This window comes from Channa argus, chromosome 1, assembly GCF_033026475.1.
Source record: "Channa argus isolate prfri chromosome 1, Channa argus male v1.0, whole genome shotgun sequence".
Lineage (NCBI taxonomy): Eukaryota > Metazoa > Chordata > Actinopteri > Anabantiformes > Channidae > Channa > Channa argus.
In genome coordinates, this window is record NC_090197.1 from 28,056,855 (window position 1) to 28,072,482 (window position 15,628).

Sequence of the window (15,628 nt, forward strand, 5' to 3'; positions counted from 1 at the left end):
TAGGGGAGAATCTTATGTCAGTATCTCTACAGAAAACACAAGTTTGATCTTCTTAACAATAATCAGGTCACATTATCAAATGCAGATAAAAGAATGCAAATTAAAAAAATAAATTTAAATTAAGAATATGATCATCAATGACAACAACAGTGGGGAAGAGACTTTATTCCAGGGTGATAATGATGATGAAAACTCACAATTGCTTTTAAAATTTAAGGCATGCTTTTTTTAAACAGAAAATCAAGTCGTATGTGTTATATGCAGAACATTCAAAATTATAATCAATGAAATCCTTCTAAAATGTCAGGGTGGTTAAATTAAATATTATATTTTTCACTTCCTGTTTACCGGGCTTAGACCAGCACTGCACAGCTGGGGATGGGCTCTTGGGCATTGAGTGTCTCGCCCAGAGACACTTCGACATATAACTGAGACCAGCGATTGAACCACTGACCCTGTGGTCTGTAAAAGTTTACATCAATATATGGTATGATATATGTATGTTCAGCAGTTCTGTGTATTGTTGACCAACTTCTGTCCCTCACGCAATAGGATGGGTCGGGCCACATTTCTAGTACTTGTTTCTCACCTCTTCATTCTCTGCCTTAATGGAAATGACTGTGTTTCATTCATTGTTGATCTGCTGATATTGCTGTGGTTTGTTCTGCAACAACACACAGTAGCCAAAAGCTTGTTTACTGCCCCTTTCCTGAGAAAATCATACATAAACAAATCAGCCAGAGGACTGAGCTTGAGTAAAAAGAAAGACATGCTGGTAATAAGAGAGGGCATGAGGTCAGAAATGAGAAGGCTGATGACGTGGATCGGAGCAACATGATTGCACCTGCAAAAAAAAAAAAAAAAAAACATTGGTAAAAGTGGACAAAGCAGATGTAGACATGTTCTGAGTGCGGACCTGAATATACTGATGATCAAGTCATGTTGACAACATGTTAGATTTAAATAGTGTTGGAACAAGTCATTCATATCTATCTATCTATCTATCTATAGAGAGAGAAAAATGAGCAACAATATAGTTAGACTTAAAGACCTAAAGAACCCAATCCTCTACTAATCAAATGATTTAAAATAAAATAAAATAAAAATAAAATATGTAACCGTGATCATAGGATGTATAATTTTACTTTAATTTAGATGTGCTGAAGCACTAAAATTGAAAAACAAATGTATAACAGTAACAGGTCATCAGGGTCAAAGGAAGACAGAAATGATAATGCACGTCAAGACGTAAATGATGTCGGTTCAACATTACTATCAACATGGCTGGTTTTGTTGCTGTAACCAAAACTGTTGCCCTGTTGGGTGTTGATGTAAAAATGTTCCATTCTTTAGAGGGAAATCTGAAAGAGAGAAGGTTTGTAACATCTGTAGCTTTTTACACAAATACAGTACAACTACAGTACAGTATAAATCATGAAGTAAACCAGTATTTTAGCCTGACAGTGATGGAATTAGTAAAAAATAAAAAGAAACTGTACACTGGAACATTCTTTGCACCTCTCAACACTTACACACAGTACTAGGTACTACATTTAAGAGTAAATTGTTTATTTTATTTTTATTTAAAGATTTCCACTGCAGCTTCATCTGTACTTCCTCTTTTATGTTAATGCACCCAAATTACTGTTACTGAGATCTGGATAAAGTTCAAGATGATCCCACAGTCTAGAACAACACAATTATATCACACCTGCAAGCTGTCAGCACACTCAAAATAACAAGTTACATAGTGTGATGTTTTTGACCCTGTTTATTTATACACACTGATTCTGATCTGATGCAGATCTTTGTCCCTCAAGATATGTATTTTTATCTTTTTGCAGTCTAAAACAGGAGCCCACAGGAGACAGTTCCGTCACATCGAGAGTCAGGTTTAAATAGCCAGGAGAACAAGTGAAAACAATTAGGAGTGGTTATTAGTGTAAAGTGGCAGAACAGACATGGCAGGATGTGGAAACAGGGAAATACAAAATAAAAGTCAGGGAGGCAGGAAATGGAACAGAGGACAGTCACACTGCAGTCTGAGAACGTTTTCTATTCCAATTTAATGAATGATCATACTGTCCCACAGACAGTTTTCACGTTTAAATTGTCATTTTTAGGAATTACATTAAATCTTCATATTACTTGGATTTTATTGTTGAAACATGTTTTTTTTTGCTATTATCATAATTATACATTTTGTCACAGAGCCACACACCAATGTGTCTGTGTCTGTTCGCATTGAGCTGATGAATGTGGATAAAATGAAACTAAACTGTTTAACAGCTTTTCACCGTTTGCATAAATATTTGCATTCCTGATTCTTGTGTTATCACAAGTTCACGTGTTACATTTACAGCTATTATTTGTCCATATGGTAAAATAAGTAAGCAACATAAATCCTACCTTTGAGAGTCTACTGGTTTTGCCTCTGCAAACACACAGTCTGAGGTAATTTGGCAAGTAATCAGGGGAGGGAAGTGAATTAGACAAACTTGTCGGGGAAGTGGGTTTGCAAAGGTGTTCCACTGTCTGACAAGTAGTTCTGACTTTAATCAGAGGCTTTACACCGTGATACACTTTGATAATTAGGGTGAATAAAACGAGCAGACAAACAAATAGATGTGATTTTCTACACGTAATTTTCTTGGCCCTGTGGTCTTAAAATATACCCATAACTGTAAATTATTAAAAGTAAAGTTAGCCAACAAAATGCTGGGAACAACATCAGAACCTGAAAGCAATGAACATGTGACTTATTTAAAAGCCAAAGATAGGCATAGAGTAATTTTGAGGCTCGAGCTTGGAGTCCTAAACAGTTACACTCCATTTCTCCACTTAATGCTTTAGCCTGTCTGGAGAGAGTCTGACATAAGGTAAGGAAGGAACAGAGGGAAGTGGCTTTTGTGTCATGACTGGCATTTACACTATTAGTTATGCAAGTGCATGTTTTCTATGTCTGCTACTATTTTTTAAATGTATTCCAACCTCTGTGTGTGCAAGTCCTGAGTAACAAGGAGTTGACAGCAAGGCAGACAAATTATTTGAATCATCTATCAGCCTAAAAAAGCTGTTACATTCACCTGTATGTGGAACATAATAAAAAAAAAAAATCTTTGTTAATATAATGCACATTTGTAAAACAAGGGGTTCTAAAGTTCCTTACAGAGTATAGATTGAAAGTGAGGGAAAAAACATTTAGTAAATAATATAGAAGGCTAGTCAGCAATATGTATTTTAAAAGACTAAGCCACTCTGATTTCCTCAGGGTGTCTTTAGGTTGTGTCACACGGTCTGGAAGCTCGGACTGTGCAAGTTCTTTTATTTTTGTTGTTCAGTCTGGACTGAGAAACAGCCAGGGTCAGTACAGAAACGGTCAAAGGCTGTAGCCATCTCTGTAAGATAAGTACAATTTTGATATCAGTCATAAAGCAGAGATAAGAGGTAAGGGAAGCTACTGGAGATCAGCTGACAACACTTAATTGTGACCCGTTTTGACCCTACTAGACACAGTGGGAGAGAATACAGCCAGTGAAGTCTCTTTCTTCGTATTAATATGATTATTAGTTTATCTATTTCTCCTCATATGGCAGCACATACACTTCATACCCTACTGGTTCTGCTTTATCATATGACACTATGTTCTGCTTATGGGAACAAGAAACATGTTGCATGGTCGTGGCTCAGTATGTGGGTTAACAAGCACTAAGGAAACATTTATTTAGATACAAGTCATCATCATCATCATCAATATTTTGATGATCAAATCGACCACGACATAAAAACACCACCAGTCAGAACCACCAACAAAACTCGGTCCAGAACCAAGTTATAGTTATACAGAGTAAAAGAGGCTGTGGTTAAACATTGGAAGGCTGACACAGTGGCAGCCAATACTCCGACAATAATTTGGAAGTGAACAGAGGGTATGTGGTGTGTTGGCAGTAGGGTCCAGAGCCTGGCAGAGAGCCTGGTGTGCACACCTCCCAAAACTCAACAATGTAAATGAACTGACCAGCAACACTGAAAACTTTCTGCCCCCTCAACTATGTCAGATGAACTGTCCAATATTAGTATAATTTAATTATTTGTGTGTTTCCCATATTGAGAATAGAATCTTCATAAAAAGACAAAAGAGAAAAACATTCCACAAGATTTATAAAAATCCAGGGCAGGTGATGGCAGAAGCGTCTGGAGAGGTGGGGTGGTGAACAAGCAGGATTTCTATTGGCAGAGGAGAGAGACAATGGGTAAATCTTTGTGGTTTTGAAGAGTATTTGAGCCAAGATGGAGGTAAAAATGCGGTGGGAGGTTGGCGTCGGTTGCGCACTTGGTGTTTAAACTGCCAAGAGGGAAACTCAGAGAAAACTGGCCACAGTTCAGTAACACAATCTCCTTCCACAAGTTTTCAGTAAACGGAACAGAAAATGGAAAATTCAAGCCTCCAACATTCAGCTAGTGAGAGGGACAGTAGAACAGGTTATATAGATAGTGGAGCAGGTGAATTCACTTGAGCTGATGAAAAGGAACAGAGGTGGCCAAGACAGGGAAGACAAGATAGTCAGCTGTCTACAAAACAGGAAGTGGTCATGGCAGGTTTTTCAATTGAGCTTTTTTTTTTTTCAATTGAGCGCCGGTAAAAATTTGAAAACTAAAATTTACTTATATAAAGTACATTGATTATGTTGCTTATATGGAACTGGGGTCATAGGATTCACGGTATTTTGGGAAAAATTTTATCATCCGGTTTGATCAAAGACATTTAAAATGTAGGATAAGAAATTATTTGGAGAAGTGACAGTGACGTGTTAATGTCATTTAATCAGACACAAGATTAGACCCGAGATGTGTTTCATTATAATATTTACCATAAATTAAACCATCAAACATTGAGCATTTACTTAATTACAATGAATCTAAAAGGCTTCTCCAGATTATATATGAGTTTTCTTGAGGGGGCTGTTGGCAAACACAGATCTTATTAAACACACTTCAGTATGTTATTGTCACTTTTAGTGATCATAAGTTGTCATTTTTCTGTTTTTACAATAAAATGCATAAACATTTTCAATTCAGACTGACTATATTACATGCTAGAAATTTGTAAGTAATAGATTATAGTAAACAGCAGAAAAAGTTTAAATTAAATAAATGAGGCTTCTTTTGTCTTTTTGGGAAGATTCTTTTTATTTGTGGTCCTGTAGTTTGTTACAAACCTTCTGCAAATATGTACTGAACTGTAATAAACTGAGTTGGAAAGAGTGCAGAAGTATCATTACTGTGGTGAAATTGTACTTAGGTCAAAATAAAATTACAGATGTAAAAATGTAATCTTTTAAAAATTATTTAAATAAACATTAACTTGTAGCCGGGAAAGGGGATTGAACCATTGACTCTGCCCTACCAACTGAGCTACAGGCTGCCTTTTACTAGGTATTTTCTTTATAGGACCCCTCCCAGTAAATACAGGAGCATGATGTTGAGCTCAGTTACTCAAAAAAATAACTAATTTTCTACTGTGGTTGAACTATAAACACCAAGAAACATCCAACTGTGGTGCAGGAGGTAGAGCAATTGTCCACCAAACCCACAAACCAAGCGCTTTGAGTGCCAATAGGTAGAAAAGTGCTATATAACTGCAGAACATTTACTATTAACCAACTCTGTTGATCTGCTGATATCATTACTTTCCATTCTACAACAACACACAGAGGCCAAAACCTTGTCTACAGCTCCTTTCCTAAGCAAAACATACAGAAAAGAGTCTGCAATAGGATTCAACTGAACCATAGTGAATGACAGGTCATCAAGGAAACCTGCACTAGTGTTTTTTGCCAGGAAGTAAATGATGCTGGGCAGGAACAGCAGTGTGTAAATAATCAGCACCAGAACCAACGTGGCCACAATTCGTCGTTTTTCATCAGGGGGGACACGGCTGGCTGCAGACAGAGCTTTAAGGGTCCCAACCAGTGAGAAAATGAGCAGGGGAAACGGAAGAAGGAGACAGTGACCAAATGTGGTTAGGGCAACATAGGTATCACCCCAGAAATAGACTGGGAGGAGAAGGACAAGAGGAAGGGACCAGACCACGACACAGACCATCAGAGAGATCTTGATTGTTCGTCTGAAGCGGTACCACAGTGGCCATCTGATGACCAAATACCTGTAATACAAGAGAGACACATGGAGGAGCATCAGAGTTACTGGGAATAAAGACAGATTTATCTACTCGCACACTGGATAGATGCATAACTACCTTTCCAGGGAGATGCACACCATGAAGCCAACACCAGCCAGCAGACCAAAGAAGTATAAATAGAAGAAGGTCTGCCGGATTATATGTGCAGTGCTTTGCCGAACAGTAATGGAGCAGAGCTGAATGAGGTCAGCGAGGAGAAGGTTGATGACGTAGATTGGAGCAGTATTGTCTTTTCGCACCTGCAGAAAAATGTTAGTAAAAATTTAAAAACGCTCATGAAGCCACCTCCTCGACTCTGCTTTGCCCAGTTGCAGTTACAACCATTAATGCAGTTTTTAAAAATCACATTTTCATTGGTGCATATAGAAATAGTGGCTCTGACGCTGGCTGATTTATGCCTGTTTTTCAGATATGACCAATTCTGTCATGAAAACATTTGGTAAATTTTTCAAACAGACTCATCAAGTTTACATTATGTTTGCTATGCAATTTGTGGGAAATTTAGCCTCTGAAAGACCAGGCAAACTTAATACAGGTGTTTAAGAGAGGATTGTCTCTGGGCAACTCCAACAGGGAGGAGGTCACAGGGAAGAACCAAAACACGCTGGAGAGATTATTCCTCTCAGTTGCTCTGGGAACAACTCAGGATCCCCCAGGAGGAGCTGGAGAATGTGGCAGGGTCAAAGGTCATCAGGACTATCTTAATGAACCATCTGACTCAGTAGCTTCCATAGTAAGCCATATAAAAGTTGAACATTAAAATGCTGCCAGCTATTCTCTGTCTGAATGAGAAATGTTTCATGCTTCCTTTTATCACTGTTTGATCCATCTATGCATCAAAGGCATTGGATTACACAGTAAACAGTGTAGTTTAGTTTGACTTCTTTTAAAATTCAAGTTCATATTATAACAGATTTTTAGAGGACTTCATAGTCACAAATATATTTTAATCTTTAGTCCATTTGGCTCTGTTGTAGGGTACAGCGGTTAAATGCTAACATTGTGGTTTGCCTGCCTAATGACAAATATTGCACTTCCAACTTTAACCTGTTTCTTTGCCTTTGTCTGCAGAGTAGGGAGGTGAGGAATCAAGAGCATAACAAACAGTTAAAGCAGCTAAAGTATAATCTGATATTAGGGTTGAATAATTGACTGCAACTGCATGTTATGAATCAGTGTTTTTCAGTGAGGACTGGCTGCATAACACAATCTCCTGTGTGCACTACAGTTAAACAGCAACACAAAAACTCCACAACGGAATCAATTCCTCTTAGTGTGAACACAAACTGAACATTAGGATAGTTAACTACAGGACTGTTGGATTAAACTGATTTAGTCTGAGCCCAATAAACTTACAACTGAGTGTGCATTTAGTCATCACATCATAACAGCAAAGTCACTGCATAGTTTCCATGATGTCTTTTTAATCAAATGGAAACTGGGTGAAAGAAGAATGAACATGAAATCCGTCTCTATCACTGATCCTTGTCCTCAGTGTCCATAAGAACCTGTGGCACTTTAAGTTGTACAGTTAGTGCATTAAGTGCAGCACATCCAGCTTTTTATAACTTTTGGTGAATGTAAGCTAATGTGTTCGTAGCAATTAGTGATTAAGTAACAAGCTTGTTGTGGCGAACACATAAAGGTGGATGGGGAACTTCTGGCACAGCTAAAATTATCGCTTTTCTGCACGTTTCTGATCAATTAGTGTTTTGATCATTTCCATCATTTCATATTTCGTTAATTTGCGAAACTGAGAACTGATTTTGTTTGTCAAGTTAAAATAACCCAAAGTCAGATCAGTGTCCTTTCCAGACAGCGTAGACAACAGACACAAGACATCCAGTAAATATATGGCATTTAGACTGTTACATACAGTATTTTTCTCTTCAGACTTTGTCATTAAATTTGAAATGAAACAATATGTTCTACCTAGAAGTATCAGCTTGACTTTTAGCAGCTTCATATTAATGTAGAAATGACTGTGTAGGAAGAATAGCCAGTTTTTACACATACTAAAACATAACCATGTAACACATTCTAAATACCAATGGTTTAAAGTCTAAACATGATAATATACACACCAGAGAAAATACAGCATAGATGGACACTAGGACTGAAAGAAATCCAGCTGCAATGATAATGTATATCACCACATGTAGAATGAAGCGTGTTGATGACAATCCAGCGTAACTAATGTTCTGTGAGGTGCTGTTGAAGTCGTAATCTCCCATTCTCTACAGTGAATCCTATAACAGAAATAAAGGCTTTAAATATATTCCACATATTTCAATGACACCTGCACTAAATATAAATGTGAAAACAAATATTATAACAAATAATATATCATAGAAATTAAGGAACAACTGTAGGCTGTGACATTTACTATCTGTAACAACATCAACATTGACACTATGGAAAGTCAAAGATTCATCTTCTCATTCAACAAAATATTCTGAAGTGAATCATTAATTGGCTTCAAATTGCAGTGGGTGACATAACTCTTTAGTGCTCAACGCCTCTCGGTAATCGAAATGTAGCAACAGAACAAAGTTCCTTTTATGTCATAATTTCTTTGTGAACCTTACAATGAAAAAACATAAAATGAATCTTGTTTATCTATAATATTCTGCACAGGTACAGTCTGAAACTGTACATACACACGCCTTTAAATAATCACTGAACATAAAGTGATCGACAAATTTTACCTTTGAAAGTTGCAAACCGCATGCGTTCATACACCGGCTTTATTATTTTCTCATCTTCATCCAAACAGTGTAATTATGATAAATGACAACCTGCAGCAGGCTCCTGATGATCTTCACTTGGGAATGATGCAAAACATGATCAGACAAATATGTAAAACCACTGTCAGCAGTGATGACACACTGTGCATTGTACTGAAGGAATAGTTTGGGATTTTTCAACCTGGTCTTAATAAAAACATGAGTCTTTATACATATGTATCAGGATCTCGGTCATTAAAACCTTTCCTCCTGTCCATAGTGTCCATGTATGTTTCCAATGAGAACACAACCACAGTTGTCGAGCTTTAAGATACTATATCAAAGGAATTTCATGTATGAATTTTTGTATTAGATCATCCATATAATATAAATAATGCAAAACAAACCTTAACTTCAAAGGATGGAGGACCAGAGACTTGTCTTCATTTGCTAGAGTCTACTACTTTTCTTTACACAGTCTGCTTTAATGTGGAAACTACTAGAGGGAAGTACATTTCATATTTACTTCCACTGAATATTGAGCAATGGAGAGTTCAAATGAAACTCAGTAAAAAAAAAAAGGCAACGGGAATCACCAGCCATTTATTTATGAAAGCTAGTGATAAAATGAGTTTCCCAGAGAAGGTCGGTTGCAAGTCTGTTTTGAAAAAGTGAACAGTTTTAAAACGTTTTAGTGACTCCTCAGGAAATGAGAGAGCTTATTAAGTTAGGATGTAAAAATGAACAGTTTTTTCAAAAAAGCAGAAGTGCTTTTTGGAAATGAGTCAGTCACTGATCATTTTGGAATTTATACTATTAAAAATAACACTTTATGCTTTATTCTTTTAACAAATCAGCCTTCAGCTTGTCTCTTCAGGAGTCACCACAGTAGAACATGTTATATACATTGATTTGGCATGAGGTTTTACACTGAATGTCCTTCCTGGCGCATTCCACCCAATTTTTATCTGGGCTCAGGACCAGCACCAAAGTGGCCTGTAGGTGGCTGGGTGGGGCTACACTTGGTGGGGTGGGATTCAAACCCGCTGCCTTCTGCATCCCAACCCAATGCTCTAAAACTGATCGACCAGGCCTCCCTATGTTTTATCCCTTTAACTTTTGTCGTAATTGTTGTCATAGGAAATTCATAAGAGAAGTTTGCCTACGCAACAGGCCTCAAAAATGGAAAAACCTAAGGAAAAAATTGGTAACTAATAACTAGCAGGTAACTGTTTTTGTAGAAACACAAATCTTTTACATCACAATTTTTCAATTTCTGCTGTTAAAATGGCTTCAACGTTTTATTTGAAAAGCTTGTTGTATAAAATGTGGAATAAAACTGTGTGCAATGATTTCAAGACCAAAAACTAAAGACAGGATCAGGAACAGACAGTGGAGAAGTGAGTGGCAACAACAGGCCCCTCAACCCCTTCAGCCAGAAAAAAAAAGATCAAGTAGGAGTAGCAGCAGTGGCACAATGAAATCAGGGACAAAAAATGTGCATTTTCTAGGTGTCTCTTCCTTTTCCAGTACTTTTAGTTCTTTGGTGTGTTGTGCTGAGTTTGACCTGTCTAAAGCTAAAACCATTGGACTCATTGTCTCTTTTTACACAAAGCTACTGAATTCATAGTAAAATGTCCCTTCACATCATTGAATGGTGTCAAATTTAGATCTAGAAGAACCCAGAGGATTTGCTCCACTATGAAAATATTGTTTACAAAAGCCTTTTACTTGATATTAAAATGAAGACCGATCATATGATACTGCCAAATGTTAAAAAGTTTTTTTCGGCTTATCCCGTGAGTTCAGGGTCGCCACAGGGGATTATTATCTGGATGTTGATTTGGCAGTTTTTACGTCGGATGCCCTTCCTGACACAACCCGCCCAAATTTCTACCGGGCTTGGACCGGCACTACACAGCTGGGGATGGGAAAGGGCCGTTGGGGGTTCAGTGTCTTGCCCAGAGACACCACAGTAAACCAGCCAATTACAAACACAGTCAAACTGGGCTCTCTTACCTGAATCCAGTTGATGTTTAGTCATTTTCCATGTCGTTAAATTCACGGCAGCTTACACCTGTGTAAAGTTTCTATTGTGCAGTAAATACAATTCTGTTCAAGTCCATGTGCACTTTTATAATTATTTAGAATTACTAAAATTTTATAATTATTCAAAACATTAGGTTTACATTTGTGAAGCAGTGGGTAATCTGTTCTCACTAATATTTACGCTGCTTTGGTACAGGACCTAATTTGTTTGATCAAATGGACACATTCGAGCTGTCGTCAAGCTGTGGTATAACTACTCATGGTCTGTTGTGCAAGCAGGTTGGAACAGGTGGGGAAAAGTGTCAGGTGGGTTGTGTGATAAAAGAGTATCAGCAAAAATGAAAGGAAAGGTGTTCAAGATGGTGGTGACACCAGAGATGTTGTTCGGCTTAGAGACAGTGGCACTGAAGACAAGACAGGAGGCAGAGCTGGTGGTAGCAGAGCTTAAGATGTTGAAGTTCTCTTTGGGAGTGACGAGGATGGACAGGATCAGGAATGAGGACATCATAGGGACAGCTCATGTTAGGTTGGAGCTGCCAGGCAGGAGGTCTAGAGGAAAACCAAAGAGGAGTGTAGAGATGATCTTACTCGAATCTGACGCTCCTGACACTTCAGCACTTACTTCACTCCGGAGATTGTTGTTAGACAAACATTGAACATTTATTGTACTTGTTTCTCAACTTAGCCGATAACAGATCAATTGTACATACAACTTTAAGAACAGTAACCTTACACACATGTTCACTAGCAGTTTTCTCAAACAAGTTTCTCAAATTATGTGTGAACTCACAGAACTCGCAGAACTTGGTATGAAACCGTGTGCCTCTACAGCTACAAACAGAACCTTTTTCTTTTATCTTGTTGCGGTCCACACCTTTCTTGTAGTCAGTTCCTCTGCTCCAACTACCTTGTCACGTCTGCACCCTTCAGTAGCTGAGCTGAACTCTCCTGCTTTCTTGTACAAACCCTTAGCACTGCATTGTTTCCTTTCCCACTGGTCAACAAACTTAAAGGTAAACTACAAAGGGAACCATCAAAGGCAACCTATCAAAGCCATGTGATGTCACTAATGACATCATCAGTACACGGAACCATCAGACCACCCACAGAATCAGATCTCAGCTACATGGTGTTTTGTAGACTACACCAGAGTGGGTGTGGGAAGGGCACTACAACCAGTTGAGTCCCCCTTTTAAAAGCGTCTCCAGTAAAAGTGTGGGCAGGCAGTGCAGAAATTTCTGCTCGAAACTTTAATGATTGACCCAAAATACTGAGCTGAGTGGGGTGTTAATGGCCACCCTGGCCATTGGCCACTGCTGTGTGTGGCTTAGCTAGATTGACTAGATGAAGGCTCTAATCTCATTAATAAAACCCTTTTATCTTCTAAGCAGTAAACATAAATTGTTACTATATGAGCGAAGCTGCCCTTAACCAGTGTGACTCCATAAGTAATTGCAGTTTCAGGCATTAAATTAAATGTATAATTGACAGTTCTAACAGTTACATGTCTCGTGTGAAGCAGGATTTTCACTCTGTTCTGTAAGTGAAACTGCATAACGTTTAAACTCATTCTATTTAACAACTGTGTGAGCTTCTACTGTGTGTTTGTGTTTGTATCATTTTACAGTGCAGTCATACATTCAGCACAAACAGAAGATGGTTAACAGCGACTGGTTGAAGTTGAGTAACAGGTATCCAAATGTCACAACATCAGTCAGCATGACTAATGTTTCTGTTTATCTTATTCATCTGGAGAACTTTGGCTGCAAACAGAATCAGGCACTATTACCCAAGTATTTTTCATTTTTCTCACACTGTGTTCTGCATTTAGTCAGCATTACAATTCAATTTAATTCAACTTTATTTATATAGCGCCAATTCACAACAAAGTCATCTCAGGGCACTTTACAGAATAAAGTCAAGATTATAAAGATGTATAGACAGAACCCAACAATTCCCCCTGGAGCAAGCCATAGGCAACAGTGGAGAGGAAAAACTCCCTTTAACGTAAGAGACCTCCAGCAGAACCAGGCTCAGGGTGGGCGGCCATCTGCCTTGACCGGTTGGAGTGAGTGGAAAGAGAGAAAAGAACAGAGCAACAAAAAGCAACAACAAAACATTGCGCAGGTTGGTAGGACCAGTAGCTGCACACTGGAAGACACACAACTTCAAAGCCGAGGACACCTGCAGAAAGGGACAGAGAAGGACAAAGACAACTACGGGAGAAAACACAGAGTTATGGACATACAGTGGTGACAATTGCGGGGTGAGAGGAGAGGAGACACGAGGAGGGACAAGAGGAGGCAAGGAGCTCAGTGCATCGGGTGGTGGGTCCCCCAGCAGTTTAAGCCTATAGCAGCATAACTATAACTAACTATATGCTTTATTAAAGAGGAAGGTTTTAAGCCTAGACTTAAAAGTAGAGAGGGTGTCTGCTTCCTGAACCTGAACTGGGAGCTGGTTCCACAAGAGAGGAGCTTGCTAGCTAAAGGCTCTGCCTCCCATTCTACCTTTGGAAATTCTGGGAACCACAAGTAGGCCTGCATTTTGAGATCTAAGTGGTCTACTGGGAAGATATGGTGCTATGAGATCCTCTATATATGATGGAGCCTGACCATTCAGAGCTTTACATGTAAGAAGCAGGGTTTTAAATTCTATTCTAAATTAAATAGGAAGCCAACGGAGAGAAGCTAGTGAAGGTGAAATATGATCACACTTGCTAGTTCCAGTCAGCACTCTTGCTGCAGCATTTTGGATTAATTGCAGGCTCTTTAGGGAGTTACTGGGGCATCCTGAAAGTAGGGAATTACAGTAGTCCAACCTAGAGGTAACAAATGCATGGACCAGTTTTTCGGCATCACTTAGAGACAGGATGCTCCTAATTTTGGCAATGTTCCGTAGGTGGAAGAAGGCTGTTCTAGAGATTTGTTTTATATGTGAGGTAAAGGACAAATCCTGGTCAAAAATAACTCCAAAGTTCCTTGCAGTACTGGAGGCCAGACTTATGCCATCTAGAGTAATGATATGGTTGGACATTATATTTTTGAGATTTTTGGGCCCAAATACTATGACTTCAGTTTTGTCTGAGTTTAGAAGTAAAAAGTTGTGGGACATCCAAGCCTTTATGTCTTGTGGGCAGGCTTGAAGCTTGATTAACTGATTATTTTCATCTGGTTCCATAGCTGGGTATCATCAGCATAGCAGTGGAAATTTATGGAGTGTTTTCTAATGTTGCCTAAAGGAGACATGTATAAAGTAAAAAGTATTGGTCCTAACACAGAGCATTGTGGAAATCCAAAGCTAACCTTTGTGTGCATGGAGGATTCATCATTAACATGACCAAATTAAAATATATCAGATAGATAAGACTTAAAGCAGGGGTTCCCAAACTTTTTGGCTCGGGCCATCTTGACGTAAAAATTGTCATACGGGCCAGCATGAATTATATATGCCACCGATGGGGGAGGTGGGGTTGTTTTTTTGTATTTCCTTTTATTTTGCTTTGTTTTACTATGCTTTCTGCTGCTAGGTAGATCTGATAACTGCCTGACCTAGATAAATGTAGGTTAAAAATGCAAATTGAATGCAAGTATTTTATAAAATTTGACTCAAACTCAAACCTTTATTCAACAGAATCAACAAATAACATGTTTGCATTAATGAGAAGGGTGATACTGAGATCTCGACTGCAGTAAACTGGGCAGGTCTGGTTCAACAACTGTGGTTCTAATGCACAAAATGTCACGCAGGTGGGAGTCGCTGAGTCTTGTTCTCACACAAACGGTTCCTATTCATGTTCATAACTGAGAATGTCTTCTCGAACAAGTATGTCGAGCCAAATAAGCTCAACATTTTCTTAACAAATGTTCGAATCTCTTGGAACATGTCTTTATCCAGCTGCTGGTAAAAGTTGACAAGAGGGAGTTGTTGGTGGCGGCTGCGACACTGCAGGTGGGCTGGAACGTCACTGGGATCCACGGAAAAAGGAGAGGAAAAAAGCGTGATATCCTCTTAAATAGTTGCAAAATCCCTGAAACACTATTGAAACTCCTCAGCCAGAGTTGAGATGTTTGCGGCATACCTCCTCATTTGCGCATTGATATTGTGCGCTGGAAAATGGGCAATTTTTTCTGGCAGAAATTGGAAATGTGTGGTATTGGGCTGCGTTTGTGACAGGTGGCTTGGCTTTGATATGTGACTACAGTTTTCTTATCACCGCATCTTGCCCCTGAAGCCTCGTGTTCAGAACGTTCAGATGTCGGGTTATGTCGACTAAAAATCCAAAATCAGCCAGGCAAACAGGATCGGTTAGTTCCGGCATCGGTTGTCCCTTTTTTGCTAAAAATTGTCCAATTTCCTCTCTGCAGTGCAGACCCCCGACTGAGCCAACTTAGTGTGATACACAACATCTCCATATTCAGCGTGAATGTCCAGTAGAAATTGTTGAAACGTGGTGGCACAGGGCTTTGGAGCGAATATAATTAATAGCCTTTATCACACAGTTTCATAGCGTGATCATATTTCAGATGTTTGGCACATAGAACTTGTTGGTGCAGAACAGAATCAAACAGAATCAAATAAATCTATCCCTTTTGTTTGGTCCTTAAGGCTCTGTAGGTGAAGTAGCTCTTCACTCACGTTTATTTCACTG

The 15,628-nt window shown here is 38.8% G+C and overlaps 1 protein-coding gene across 2 annotated transcripts; it reads right to left on the reverse strand.

The window, feature by feature from the left end:
- Positions 1 to 672: 672 nt before the first annotated feature.
- LOC137130981 (mas-related G-protein coupled receptor member B5-like) lies at positions 673 to 9,408 on the reverse strand. 2 transcript variants are annotated; one of them, XM_067511728.1, is made up of 4 exons: positions 9,336 to 9,408; positions 8,287 to 8,451; positions 6,260 to 6,441; positions 673 to 6,166 (listed from the first exon to the last, which is right to left on the reverse strand). In XM_067511728.1, the coding sequence occupies exons 2-4, from the start codon at positions 8,434 to 8,436 to the stop codon at positions 5,632 to 5,634; spliced, it is 867 nt and encodes a 288-aa protein (XP_067367829.1). In that variant the 5' UTR covers positions 8,437 to 8,451; positions 9,336 to 9,408; the 3' UTR covers positions 673 to 5,631. The 2 variants fall into 2 exon arrangements, with proteins under 2 accessions (XP_067367829.1, XP_067367837.1); XM_067511736.1 differs by lacking the exon at positions 9,336 to 9,408 and adding an exon at positions 8,911 to 9,310.
- Between the last annotated feature and the right edge of the window lie 6,220 nt (positions 9,409 to 15,628).